General features: G+C 35.0%; 1 protein-coding gene across 5 annotated transcripts in view; it reads left to right on the forward strand.

The window, feature by feature from the left end:
- Positions 1 to 8,606: 8,606 nt before the first annotated feature.
- The window catches only part of LOC21402374 (coatomer subunit beta'-2), a 10,217-nt gene continuing 4,715 nt past the window's right edge, over positions 8,607 to 14,108 (forward strand). For all 5 annotated transcript variants that reach the window (XR_002903448.1, XR_002903449.1, XM_024174719.1 and 2 more), the window contains exons 1-16: positions 8,607 to 8,740; positions 9,174 to 9,194; positions 9,319 to 9,380; positions 9,532 to 9,586; positions 9,770 to 9,806; positions 9,927 to 10,252; positions 10,351 to 10,482; positions 10,561 to 10,709; positions 11,385 to 11,453; positions 11,777 to 11,927; positions 12,033 to 12,098; positions 12,617 to 12,805; positions 13,212 to 13,352; positions 13,439 to 13,513; positions 13,655 to 13,831; positions 13,937 to 14,028. Coding sequence is in view for 3 of the 5 variants with exons in the window: in XM_024174719.1 (XP_024030487.1) it covers positions 8,738 to 8,740; positions 9,174 to 9,194; positions 9,319 to 9,380; positions 9,532 to 9,586; positions 9,770 to 9,806; positions 9,927 to 10,252; positions 10,351 to 10,482; positions 10,561 to 10,709; positions 11,385 to 11,453; positions 11,777 to 11,927; positions 12,033 to 12,098; positions 12,617 to 12,805; positions 13,212 to 13,352; positions 13,439 to 13,513; positions 13,655 to 13,831; positions 13,937 to 14,028 (1,745 nt within the window). In the remaining 2 variants the exon portion in view is untranslated. The remainder of the gene's footprint in view (positions 8,741 to 9,173; positions 9,195 to 9,318; positions 9,381 to 9,531; positions 9,587 to 9,769; positions 9,807 to 9,926; positions 10,253 to 10,350; positions 10,483 to 10,560; positions 10,710 to 11,384; positions 11,454 to 11,776; positions 11,928 to 12,032; positions 12,099 to 12,616; positions 12,806 to 13,211; positions 13,353 to 13,438; positions 13,514 to 13,654; positions 13,832 to 13,936; positions 14,029 to 14,108) is intronic.

A 14,108-nucleotide genomic window follows, 5' to 3' on the forward strand; every position in this document is an offset into this window, starting at 1 on the left:
ACACGCAGAATGTAACGTGATCGAATTATCCTTAGAAATTGAGATTGATAAAGAAAACGGAATATTACATCACCCGTTATTCTATCAATAATTAGTTGAATGTTTAGTTGAATGCTTATGCTATGGTTTTTTGAACTCCTTGTCCATCAATAACCCATGTCCGTCAATAACTAATTAGAATTATGCTTCATTTTGTTAAATTGTATTAACTAAGAATTTGTTTCACTTGGCATATGACTATAGTATTAACAGGGGCTAAAGTTATATTTTTCAGGGAACATATCATAGTAGATGCCAAAAGTTATCATATTTAAGCTTGTCATAATATATTATTACATAAAAATATCAAATATTATATTTTTTACAATTGAAATATAGTTTTTAAATTATTATCCTTCAAATAAAAAGTTTTTTCAATAATTAAATTATTTTTTTACTATTTTAATTAATTAAAATATTAAATTATTTTGGATTATTAATCAAGGGCATTTTTGTCAAAATACAGTTTATTTCCATTCCAGTCTGTTATCAACCAAACAACATAATCCTCATTCAGGTATTGATTCCATAGCTCCAATCAAACAAAAGAATCAGTTTATGATTCCAGCACATTTCAATTCCATTCCCATTACCATTCCTATTACCATTCTGTCACTACAACCAAACGCAGCCTGAGTTCTTTTATGTATGCAATGTAAAGATTTTGACCACAACTTCAAGGACCAAACTACCCTTAACTAAGATATTATTGTTCACCTATTTTTTTCTTGATTAATTCAAACATGTGTTAAAATTCTCTATCTCGCTCTCTCTAATATTATTTTTTCTCTCCCCATCGTTTCCTTCTTTCTCTCCCTGCCATTTCCTCTCTCTCCTCGCCCCTCTCTCTAACACTTCTTTATGTCGTCGTCATGGAAGCTCGCCGTCGCCATCGTGTTAAAAGCTCATTATCCTTTGATGTAATCGTTCTGTCACGACCTTAAAAATGAGACTGTGATTATTAAGGTTTAATTTAAAATTTAACTTAATTAAACTGAATTAATTAAGAAAAATTCATGAAAATAAAATAAAATATACAAATACCAAAATAAATATTAAAAGATATTACTCCATAGTCTTTCTTTTATAAAAAAAATATTTAAAACAGTCCATAAAATTTAAAATAATACAACTCTGAGACAGTGTCGACCAATACAATTTATATACATGAATACAATACATCTCAGAATTAAAACTATAAATCCAAAACAAACGTACAGTTTCGAATCTCGCGCCTTCAATCCATTGGCATCCACTTGTCACGTTGTAAATGTAAACCGCTAACTCTGGGGGAGGTTTAAAACATTAAAAACATAATAGTAAAAGTGAGCGGAAGGCCCAGTAGGATATAATTTTATAAAACATTGTAAATAAAGGTACTCACGGTCCAAAGATATACACCCGAAACTGATCATCTTTTTTAGAAAAAGAAATACTCACGTAGTAGTAGAAAAGTATCTGTATAATGAAAATATGCAGAGCCATAACACCACTGAACAAGAAGTGGATCCGTATGGGTTTCGGGACCTGTCCCCAAGGATACGATTCCCATATCCTGATCTCTGAGGCCACCATGTGTTGTATCATTTCTTAAAATATTTCATTTTAAGAAATGATACTCATTAAAATCTCATTCCCAAAATCATTGGAAACTTAATAGTATTATTCATGATATTCCTTTAAAATCATTTTCTTTAAACATGTTTTGTTCTAAAATATTTTCGTTGGCCAAAATTATTTAAAGTAAGGCTAACAAGGATATGGACAAGAATATCCTACCTCTCGGATGTCAAACCTGTGGCTAACTTCTCATCACCCTAACATTTGTTTTCCTTAAAGCTTTAATACTTAATCTTCTCTACTAGCTTTATCACAAAAGTAATGTCTTAGGATATATTTCTCATTCCTAAAACGAATTAAGTTCAATCATGTTTAATTGTTTCCTATTAGTGTGCCTTAACTCAAATCCAAGTTTCACAAACGATTTTATAATCAATTTGGGTATTCTTTAAAAATTGAAATCCAATTCATGGGTTTGGTTTCCTATTTAATTTCAGCTTAAAAATAAGTTTTTAAAGAAATTTCAGCAGCATACCGACATAAATAGAAAAAATGCCAAACCTGCAATTCATGTTTAATTTCAAAATAAATTCTTCAGAAATCATCAAAATCAGTTTCCAATCAATTCAACAAATCCAATAACTGAAAATCCTCAAATTTAATTCAATTCTAACAATAATTGTTGAAATCTAAATCCTAACTCAAAATTATTTAAACCTAACCAAAATTTTAAATTTTCAAATCAATAACTCAAATTTAAGTATGGGTTTTCAAGAAATCTTTATCTTAAAGTGATTGAAGCTCGTTTTCCTTTTATTTTGATCATTTTTGTTTTTTTTTTCCTCTTCCCTGTTTGGCAGGGACTCCAAGAGAGAGAGAGAGAAACCCAGAGAGAGAGAGAGAGAGAGCAAGGGAGAGAGAAAGGCCAGCGGGAGAGAGAGAAAGGCCGGCGGGAGAGAGGGAAAGGCCGGCGGGAGAGAGAGAGCTCGGAGGAAGTGGCCAGCAGTGGGTGAAGGAGGAGAGAGAGAGGGTGCTGTTGTGGTGAAGAAAAGAGAGAGAGAAGAAAAGAAAGAAAGGAAAAGAGAGAGAGAGATGGGTCTGAGGTAGGGCTGTAAGAAATCACTCTGAACCCGACGATCCCGGCCGAGCCGAGCCGATCCTACTAAAAAATTACAGGGCCCATTTGTTTGCGTTTTCGTTTTCGTTTTTCACGGTTTTCAAAGCAAAAAAATGAAAACGGGTGTTAAAAACGTGTTTGGTGCAATTTTTTTTAAAAAACAAAATCAAAAACGTTTTTGTCTTTTTGTGGAAATCAGAAAACGAAAAAAAGGTGTTTTTATTTTCTTGTTTTCGTTTTCTGTTTTCTGAAAAACGGATTTCACTTTTTTTTTTCTTTTTCATTTTCTTCCTTCTTTTCTGAAACCGTTTTTGTATTATATATGTTTATTTAATATATTTATTTAATATATTATTATTTAATATATTTAATAATATTATTTATATAATATATTTAATAATATTATTTATTTAATATATTTAATAATATTATTTATTTAATATATTATTACATGTTTTCAAAAATTAAACCACCAAACGCAGTTTCAGTTTTTTTTAAAACTGAAATCAATCTCTAAATAAAACTACCAAACGCATTTTTAGAAATAATTCAAAAATGAAAGTAAAAACGTTTTCATTTTCATTTTCGTACAGAAAATAAAAACGTTTTGGAACCAATTCCAAACGCACCCACAGGTTTCCAATTTTTTATTTAATTTTCGGTTTGAATTATACCCAACCCGCACTGTGCGGGTAGGGGCGCGGGAAGGGGTTCCATGAACTCGAGGTACCCCTACCCGGCCGAACATGTTCAAAAAGTAGGTTAAACAATGCCTAACCCTAATGATAATAAGTTTAAAAATCTTCCGAACACAACATAAAAGGTTGAGTCTTTAGGTAATTCTTGTTGATTCTTAATTCTTGTTCAGGATGAGTCTATCAAAATTGAGTCTTAGATGAGGTAAGTAACAAAAATAAGTTAAAAAAGGGTTTTTTTAACCCAAAAAAAACTCATAATTTACCCTAGGTAACCCAGCCGACCTAAGGTACCCGAATGGTATACGAGTATCCTAATTCTATAAGTTGTGGCGGCCTAAATAATTCCCAGCCCGAGACCTGCGGGCCGGCCTAAATTTTCTTCAAAGCCGACCCACCCTGGCCGACTTACAAGCCTAGTATGAGGGAACGCACGGGAAGGAAAAGGAAGGAAAAGAAAAAAGAAGAAAATGTAGTTGAGATTTGAACTGTTTATGCAAAATCATTAGCAAATATGGCTTTTTTTTGTTGTTTAGGAATTGTAAGTAAATTCTACTTGAAATTTTGGCCTTTTTTTATGATCCTATTTGAAATATCGATTGTGTTTTTTTATTTAAAATAAGAATAATTTGTCAAGATTATGAAAAATAATATTACATATTATAAAACATAATTTGATAAAGTATGATCAGCGGCTCTGACGCCGGAGTTGGAGATAACATTTTATTTTTTGGTTGAAAATAGGAAAATAAATTACGATGACAATCAGACACCGACGACCAACATTATGACAGACTACGACGACGACGACAACAATCAGACACCGATAACCAACTGTCGGTGTAATCTGACAGATTATGAATCATAATCTATGAGACTACTAATTATAATATGACAAATTAAGACCAATGTCGGCAATTGAAGACCGGCGACATCTTGTAATTTCTTAATGGACCATTAATGGTAATTTTAGTATCTATTTATTGTACCTTTAACTAGTTATTATAGTCTAAAAAGTAGAAATTTAAGGGGTAATATTAATCTAGGAGGCCACTATTTTAAGGATATTTTTAAAAATTTCTCTTAATATTCCATATGGCCTATCTTTTTTATATTTTCTTCTTTCTGAAATTCGGTGTCAATTTTACTTAAATGCATACTATTTATTTATAAAAGAGTTATCTAAAATGTTTGATCGTATGGTTTGTATGTCGTTTCTCCATTTTCTTGTTCCATAAAAAATGACGCATGCTAAACCATTTTGCTGTCATTTGTCACCTAAACGACGTATCATTTACACTTCAGTGGCCATTTCTTTTCTTAGGAAAATGTAGTGAATAAATAAATTTATAAAACTAAATTAAGTAAATAACATATTTTAAAACTATTTAAAATAAATAATAATTTATTATGTAAATGTTTCGTAACTAATAAAAAGACTTTTTTCACATAAAATAAAAGATATTTTATCAGGTAAATTTGTTTTACTAATGGTAAATGAAGTTTACTACTAGTGGTGCAAATTCGGGCGGCGGGTATGCCCAGTGCCCGAAAATTTTTGGGCACGGCAGGCAGGTGCCATTCGCCGCCTGTCCAGGGTATTTTTCGGGCACGGGCAGCCCGAAAATATTCATTCCCCCAACTACCCGTTGCCGTGTTAAAGTCGCCCCCCCCCCCCGTCCGCCGGATTTTTTTTGAATTTTCCGGCGTAACCCGAATTTGCCCGAATTTTACCCGAATTTTTTAGACCGTTGCCCAAATTTTGCCCATTGCCTGAATGTTTTTTACCGTTAGCCCGAAATCCGCCCGAATTTTGAACCCAACGGATCTTTTTGTCCAAACCCGACCCGCGCACCCGATTTATGCCCGAAAATTTGAACCCCAACGACTATATTTTTTACCGTTGCTCGAACCACCCGAATCCTGCTCGACCTACCCGATTGCCTGAAAATGTTACCAGCCGTTGGACCCAAATTTTTGGGCGAAAAAAAAGATTTTTCAAGCAAAAAATTTTCCTATAAATACCCCCCTCCCCCCAACCGTTTTCCTCACCCAAAAACTCTCATTCTCTTTCAATTTCTTTCAATTTCTCTTAATCTCTCTTAATTTCTCTCAAATCTCTCTCAAATATATCTTAATCTCACTTAAATCTCTCTCGATCTCTCTTAAAGCACTCTTAATCTCTCTTATTTTTCATAATGGCTTCTTCTGGTTATGGTGGTGATATTCCCATTGATGCCCAATTCAACATCGAAGAAGGGCAATTTCCTAATGTTTTTCAAACGCAGGAATCGCAAACTACGGAAAGAGTTGCTGAGGAAGTGCAAATCCGACCCCTGGTGGACGTATTAGAGGTCGGGGACGTAATGGTGGTGGCACTGGTGGCCGTGGAGGAGAGGCAAGCAGTAGTGCTAGTACAATTGTTGCAAGTTCTAAGAAGAAATGCAAGCGCACCTCAGCAGTTTGGGAGCACTTTAACACATTCGAGCAGGTCGACAATAATGGTAACATTAAATACATAGCTCAATGTAAATATTGTGGTGAGAAATTACAAGATAACACTATTCACGGCACTACACACTTAAAAAGACACTCTGAAAAGTGTCTTCAAAAGCAAGGAGGTGGAGCTAATCTCCGCCAAACACAATTATTGTTTGACCGCCAAACTGGCGGTCTAAGCACGTGGAAATACGATCCGCAAGTTGATCGTATGGAAATGGCACGATTAATAGCCACATTAGATCAACCACTAAGTTTTACTGAACAAAGAAATTGGCAGCGTTATATTGAAATTGTACATAATCCTAATGCACAAGTTTTTTCTAGAACTACTCTTAGGAAAGATACATTAAAATTATATAAACAAGAAAAGGAAACATTAATCAACCTTCTACACTCTACTAGTGGTTGCGTTGTGTTAACGGCGGATATTTGGTCCCCCGTTGCCAACAAAGATTATTTAGCTGTAACCGGACATTATTATAAAGGTTTTGATTTGGATAAAAGAATCTTAGGTTTCAAATGTGTTAGAGGATCACATACTGCCAATTTAATATATAACACAATTTTATATGTTATTGATGAATATAATTTAAGAGATAGAATAATGGCCATAACATTAGATAATGCAACTGCAAATACTAAAGCAATAGAACTTTTTGAAAATGATTTAGGTTTATTCGGTAATAATGATATATTTCACCAACATTGTGCATTCATATAATTAATTTAATAGTAAAATCTGGTTTAAAATCAATGTCAGGTCATATTAAAAGAATTAGAGATAACATTGCTTGGATTCAATGTAGTAATCAAAGAATACAAGATTGGTTTATATTTCTACAAGCATGTAATCAAAATCCTAGAGCATTAACCTTAAATATGCCCATAAGATGGAACTCCGCCTATATAATGCTTGAACAATGCATCCATGTATAAAGATGCTAAATTATGTTAGTGCAAAATTAGGACTAAGATTTATAGATGAAATTGATTGGCAAGTTTCCGAACTCTTGTATAACTTTTTAGGTAGATTTCACGAAGTTACCTTAAAGCTTAGTGGAACTTATTACCCAATGTCACCATTAGCGTTAGGAGAACTTTTAAGAATGTCTATTTTATTTAGTGAATTTAGGACACACGAGGTTTTAGGAGTTCCTATCGCCTCTATGGAAAAGAAGTTTAAGAAATATTGGTCTAAATTACCCATGTTGTATGGTTTCGGTGTTTTTTTTGACCCTAGATTAAAATTAGAAGGTTTAGAAAGTGGATTAGATAACTTAGGTGAATTTTTAGCTATAGACACTACTGACCAGTTTCCTATTATAAAGGAAAAAATATATTCTCTATATATCTCTTACGAAAGTAGGTTTAGAAACACACCTCGTGTTGAACAACCGCAACAACGAGACGACAATCCGCATTCATTCTTAAATGTTTTCGGGTTGTCTAAAAAGAAGAAGAAGACAACGACTCAAGGTCAAGAAGAATCTGGGAGTGGATCTTTGTCAAGAGGTGGCGGCAACAGCGGCGGATTCAACGAGTTAATGGCATACCTGAGTGAGGGCTTAGTTGTAGACAGTAGTGAAATGTTTGATTTGGTTCAGTGGTGGAGGGCACGAGCATTAACTTTGCCGATCATAACACGACTGGCAATGGGTATTTTTTCAATCCCGGTCTCCACTGTTGCAGCCGAACAAGCATTCAGTACAACCGGCCGAATACTTGAAGAACAGAGAAAGACATTGCAACAGGATATTGTTGAAGCTTTGGTGTGCATCAAGGATTGGGATCGTTCCGACCAACGCTTACACGATACAATCTCACCGGCAAGCCAAGAATGGATCGACGAGTTTAATAGATTAACTTTTAATTTTCAAGACGATCTTTCTGCTTTAAATTAAATTTTATTATTGTAATTTGTAAATATTTATTTACTTTGTAATTTCTAATTTGTATAGTGTTATTGTAATATTGTATAGACTTTGTAAGTTCGTTAAATTTGTAATTCGTCCTACAATGATTGCACTCTTTTTTCCTTACCAAGTTTTTATCCCAATTGGGTTTTTCTTGGTAAGGTTTTTAACGAGACAATCATAAATTACAAATTTAAAAATCAATGAAGAAATATTTTTTTTATATAGTTCGTGTGTTCATTTCAAATTTCAAATTGTACACATTATAATTGTACAAATATAAATTATACAATATAAAAATATAGTATAAAAAAAATTTTGAAAATTCGGGCAATCGGTCAGGCATCGGACAGCCCGACTGGGCACGGGCAACCACCTCCTGCCCGAAGCCCGTCCATGGTGAAATTCAAGTTGGGTTGGGCAACCCGAATTTTCAGGCAGTTCGGGTTCGGTATTCGGGCAAAAATTTAAACTTTTCAGTAGTCGCAGACGGCCCGTCCAAAATTTCAGCACTGTTTACTGCTATCCATTTTAAATAGATTTATTAATTTTTAAATTTTGTTACTATCGTTAATTGTTGTTTAATCAGGAAAACACGTCAAGACCAAGATCGACCACTGTGCATAATATTCACACCGTCAATCGGATCACATCTCAAATTCAATATTCATCAACCTCCGATCCAGGGGTAGTTTCGTAAAACCATTACCTAACGGCAAGGCACCACTGAGTCCCTCTCTTAACATTGAGATCTCTCTGTATTAAAACGCACCAAAAACCTCTCTTTCTCTCTCTACGTTTCTCTATCTCTCTCTCCCTGCCCCTCGCGCCCTCCTTCTCTGAGCTCGGATCACGTAGATCGCCTGGATTTCGTGGATTGCTTCTCCGCCAACTTTCAGTAATCTGCGAAAATGGTGAGTCCACGACCTGCGTTAGTCCTCAAGAACGCTATCGCGTCTAAGTATGTCTTAGATCTGGTTGAAATCCGCTCTGATTTGATACGAATTTCTCCTTATTAGACCAATTTCGTTGAATCTTAGCGAGATAGTTTGAATTGTTTATGCTCTGTTTGGTTGTCGGTAAATCACTTTTGTCCTCCATTATGTTTCTCCGCTGCCAAACGAAGCAATCCGTTGGTCGAATTTTGATGAGATCTGGCGTTAATGTTGGGAGTAGTTTGAACTACGCGAAAGTCTTCAGATTCTAAACTTTCATTTTGATTTCTGCCGGAAAGAAAGCTTTTTTCTCTTAGGAATGTGAATCAATTGAGATTTCTTATAGCTCTTCTTCTTTTTGGTTACGGCACTGACTAATTTAATTATCTTTGACTTTGCGATGTGTTAACAGCCTCTCAGACTTGAAATTAAGGTACTTGTTTGTTTCTTTTAGCTTCATTTCTATACGTTTGCCAGATCTCTATCCTTTAAAAGATCGTGATTGCATTTTGAATTTCATGGTGAGACTAATCGTCTTATGTCTTCTGTTGGCTCAGAGGAAACTTGCTCAGAGATCAGAGAGAGTAAAATCTGTGGATCTACATCCAACGGAACCATGGTAAGCCTGTGGTTTATTCATATTCTTCTACAATTTATTATGAGGGAAAGATCAATGATTTATGTGGTATTTTACTTAATTCACGAAAGTGATGAGTGCTTGGAGAATGGTGGTCACTATCGACATGTGTTAATCATGATTATCACTGCAGGATTTTGGCGAGTTTGTATTCTGGAACTGTTTGCATCTGGAATTACCAATCACAGGTATGTGGTAGCAAATAGCTAATAGTAATGATGACCTCAAATTTGCTGGATTATTAGTTTCTTCTCTTAAACGAGACTGTTGACCTTGTTTAATTAGCCTTTAGAAATTAGAAAAATTTTCGATAAAGTATTTCAGAAGCTGGCATCTAAAAACTAACTCGAATCTACTTGGCACTGCTGCAGACCATGGCTAAGTCTTTTGAGGTCACTGAGCTACCAGGTACATTTTACATGTCTAATACGTTCTTTTATTTTCTCTGTTCTTGTTTTGATGAGATGTTCTATGATATTTCACTGGCATCTTTTCCTGATATGACTACTCATTTTAATGTATCTGCAGTTAGGTCAGCCAAATTTATAGCACGCAAGCAATGGGTTGTAGCTGGAGCTGATGACATGTATATTCGTGTATACAATTATAACACAATGGATAAGGTTAAAGTCTATGAGGCGCACACAGACTACATAAGGTGTGTAGCGGTACATCCTACACTCCCATATGTGCTGTCGTCGTCTGATGATATGCTCATAAAGCTGTGGGATTGGGAAAAGGGTTGGGTTTGTACTCAGATTTTTGAAGGACATTCCCATTATGTAATGCAAGTGACATTTAATCCAAAAGACACCAACACATTTGCAAGTGCATCCCTTGATCGCACCATTAAGGTATACACAGGATTTTATGATGATAACTTGTATATAGCATGCGCTGTGTTATTGTGTCTAATGACACTAAATATGCTCTGGTTACGTGTTGCTTCCAGATATGGAATCTCGGATCCCCTGACCCAAATTTTACTTTGGATGCTCACCAAAAAGGAGTGAATTGTGTTGATTACTTTACAGGTGGTGATAAGCCTTATCTCATCACCGGTTCTGATGATCACACCGCGAAGGTCTTACTTAATTTTCCTATCTTCTTCTTCTTCTTCTTCTTCGATGATGTGGATTAATTCGCTATCATATGGAAGCAGGTATGGGATTATCAAACAAAAAGTTGTGTCCAGACGCTAGAGGGCCACACCCACAATGTTTCTGCTGTATGTTTTCATCCTGATCTTCCGATAATTATAACAGGATCTGAGGATGGAACAGTTCGAATATGGCACTCAACCACATATAGGTAGATTTTTATTTTTGTTCGAAATTTCCGAACTTCAATTGCCAATCTGTGGGTTCTGCTTTTCCCCCATTCAATTGGTTTGAGTTTGAGTCTAAAATTAATTTAAGTTTCACATTTACGTTGATCTTATAGAAGTAGCTTTTGGTGCATTTTGCAATTAATTGATAAGGTGTAAATTTACGTTAGTCTTATGGAAGTAGCTTTTGGTGCCTTTCACAAGTAATTGATAAGCTGTAAATAGTTGCTCATGTGAATATTCTAATGGTTTATTAGGCACTATGCCTTTTAACTCCTTTTGTGTTTGTGTGTGTGTGTGTAAATAATGCATCTATTACGGTTCATATGTGATGTACTGGTTTCAGTATTTTCATCTGTATATTGCTTGGTAGTATAATTTAGTTAACATTTTCTTAGTGACAATTAGTTTATGAAAAATAAGTTAACATCCTGGAACATGCTGTGTTGAAATGCTACCAAAGATTAAATATTGAATTGGATATGAAAACAAGACTTGCAAATAGATATGCGGATGGATATTCTAATGAATTTTTCCCCTCAAACATTCAAGATTTTGTACTTTCTGTCTTCGTTAAGAATTAGAGGATGATCGAGTCCATGTGTCCAAAGCTGATTATCAAATTTCCAGATTCTAAAACCCACTTTATTGAATTACAGGCTTGAGAACACATTGAATTATGGCCTAGAGAGAGTTTGGGCCATTGGATACATGAAAGGTTCACGCCGGTGAGTCTCTTATTTTCTTACTCTTATTTTCTTTTTTTGCCTCCTTTACTTTTCATTTTCTTTTCCCTTTTTAGTCTGTATTACTCAGGTGGCTTATGTCGTAGCACACCAGTGATATGCTGAGGTGGTTCATGATACTTAATACCGTTCCCCTTATCTAGTGGAATTTTCCATATTTTGTTTAAACCTAATAAGAAGGAAAACTTAAATCGTCTTATTTTTTATTTTACCACTCATTCATTTGAGATATCAGGATTTTGCTGATCTATATCTTTTAATAAAGTGTACTTATTGTGTTTTCTTTTTCTTGTCACCTTATACAGGGTTGTGATTGGTTATGATGAAGGGACCATAATGGTAAAACTTGGTCGTGAAGTACCTGTTGCCAGTATGGACAACAGTGGAAAAGTAATTTGGGCTAAGCATAATGAAATTCAGACAGTGAATATTAAGAGTGTTGGAGCAGATTCTGAGGTTTGAACTCATTTAGATGGACTCTTCTCAGCATCAAATGATATAAATGAGTGGTTTGTTCCCATTAGTTGATCTTTTGAGTTTGTCTTTTGCTTTGCTTATTAGGTTACTGATGGAGAGAGACTACCTTTGGCTGTTAAGGAGTTGGGTACCTGTGACCTTTACCCGCAGGTGAGATGGTACTCTTCAGTTGCAGCAAGAAGGAATAATAATATAAAAGTTGCCATTCTTCAGGATGTTCCAGATTTCCCTTTCATTTTTCTTATCTCTCTTTGTCTGTGTGTGTATGTGCAATAACTTCTTTTCTTCTTCTTCTTCTTCTTCGATTTATGATTTAAAAGTTACATTGTCAACTTGACAAGATTTGGAACTTTCAATCCCATTTTAAATGCATGGCCATTGACTTACGGGAAAAAAAGGATACTTTGATGACTATAATTTCTCTGACACTATTTCCTGTATTTTCATTTTCATGAACCCCTCTTTTGTCCCTTACAACTTTGAGAGTGAGAAGGGGGGTTGGGTTGGAGTAAGAAAAGAAAAAAAATTGAAGTATGTGTACACATTTAGGAGGGGATTTATGCGTCTCCAAGTGGAAATGTTAAGATATACGTTGTGCTTCGAAATTATGATTTTTTTTTGGTACTGTATATTGGTAGAGACCTTACTGTTTATAACTTCCATTTCAGAGCCTTAAGCACAACCCGAATGGAAGGTTTGTCGTTGTATGTGGAGATGGTGAGTATATTATATATACTGCTTTGGCGTGGAGAAATAGGTCATTTGGTTCGGCTTTGGAGTTTGTTTGGTCCTCCGATGGAGAATATGCTGTTAGAGAGAGTACCTCAAAGATTAAGATCTTCAGCAAAAACTTCCAGGTCTGTTTGCTAACTTTTTGTAGAACCCTTTTTTCGCTCGACAAGTGGTTAAATGGAAAGAAAACAAAAATTTACTTTTGTTTAGGTAAATTGTTTCTTCTAAGTCTCATAATTTATACGAGTATGACGCATTCTTATCAGAGTACAATTCCCTTTTGCTTTCTTGTTCTTCCCCTAATTATTTGTTTCCCCTTTGAATGTCTTGAAAGGCAACTGTGAGAGATTTGTTCTAGTGCTACTGCTGTTATTTTTGTATTTTCCATCATGTATCTGTATCTCCATCTTGGTTTTAGTTATGTTGGGTTCTTCAGTACTCTTTTGTATTGTCATGGATTTGTGGTTTAATTAGTAAAAATTTATCATTGATAAATATGGGACTGATTTTAACGGACATGACATGCTTCAGGAAAAGAAGAGTATTCGGCCTACCTTTTCAGCTGAGCATATTTATGGTGGGGTTTTATTGGCGATGTGCTCAAACGATTTTATTTGTTTTTATGATTGGGCTGAGTGCAGGTTGATTCGACGAATTGATGTCAATGTGAAAGTGAGCATTTTTACATACTCCAAGCACCTTCTTTTTTACATCTCTTTATTTATTGTAATTTCATTTTCTACATTTGAACTTTTCAGAATCTCTATTGGGCCGACAGCGGTGATTTGGTGGCTATTGCCAGTGATACATCCTTCTACATCCTGAAGTACAATGTAAGGGGCTTTTATATTTGCGTAGGACGCTTATTATTTTAACAATTATTATTTTATTTTATTTTTTCACTTATGTGTTGTATGCGTGCCCTTCTCTTCTCCAATGCTTACTGAGATGAAATTTCATTTTTCATATTGCAGCGTGACATAGTATCTTCTTACTTGGATAGTGGAAGACCTGCAGATGAACTAGGTGTTGAGGATGCCTTTGAGGTTCTTCATGAAATGAATGAACGTGTCAGGACTGGTATATGGGTTGGGGATTGTTTCATTTACAACAACTCCTCATGGAGGCTCAACTACTGCGTTGGTGGTGAGGTACTGCATAATTCATCCTTTGGAATATTTTTCCCAACCAAAACTTGTTCACTCTCTTGAACTTGATAACAACATCAATGTTTTATGCTGGATTTTTAATTTTAGGTAACCACAATGTTCCACTTGGACCGGCCTATGTATTTGTTGGGGTATCTTGCAAGCCAAAGTCGGGTGTATCTGATTGACAAAGAGTTCAAGTGAGCATGGCTTCAGTTTTGTGGTTAAAAGGTTATGGCAGTAATCTTCATTGCTTAGTGATTTATGCTTTTTCTTCCCC

Source organism: Morus notabilis, unplaced genomic scaffold (assembly GCF_000414095.1).
Source record: "Morus notabilis unplaced genomic scaffold, ASM41409v2 Scaffold151, whole genome shotgun sequence".
NCBI classification, from domain to species: Eukaryota; Viridiplantae; Streptophyta; class Magnoliopsida; order Rosales; family Moraceae; genus Morus; species Morus notabilis.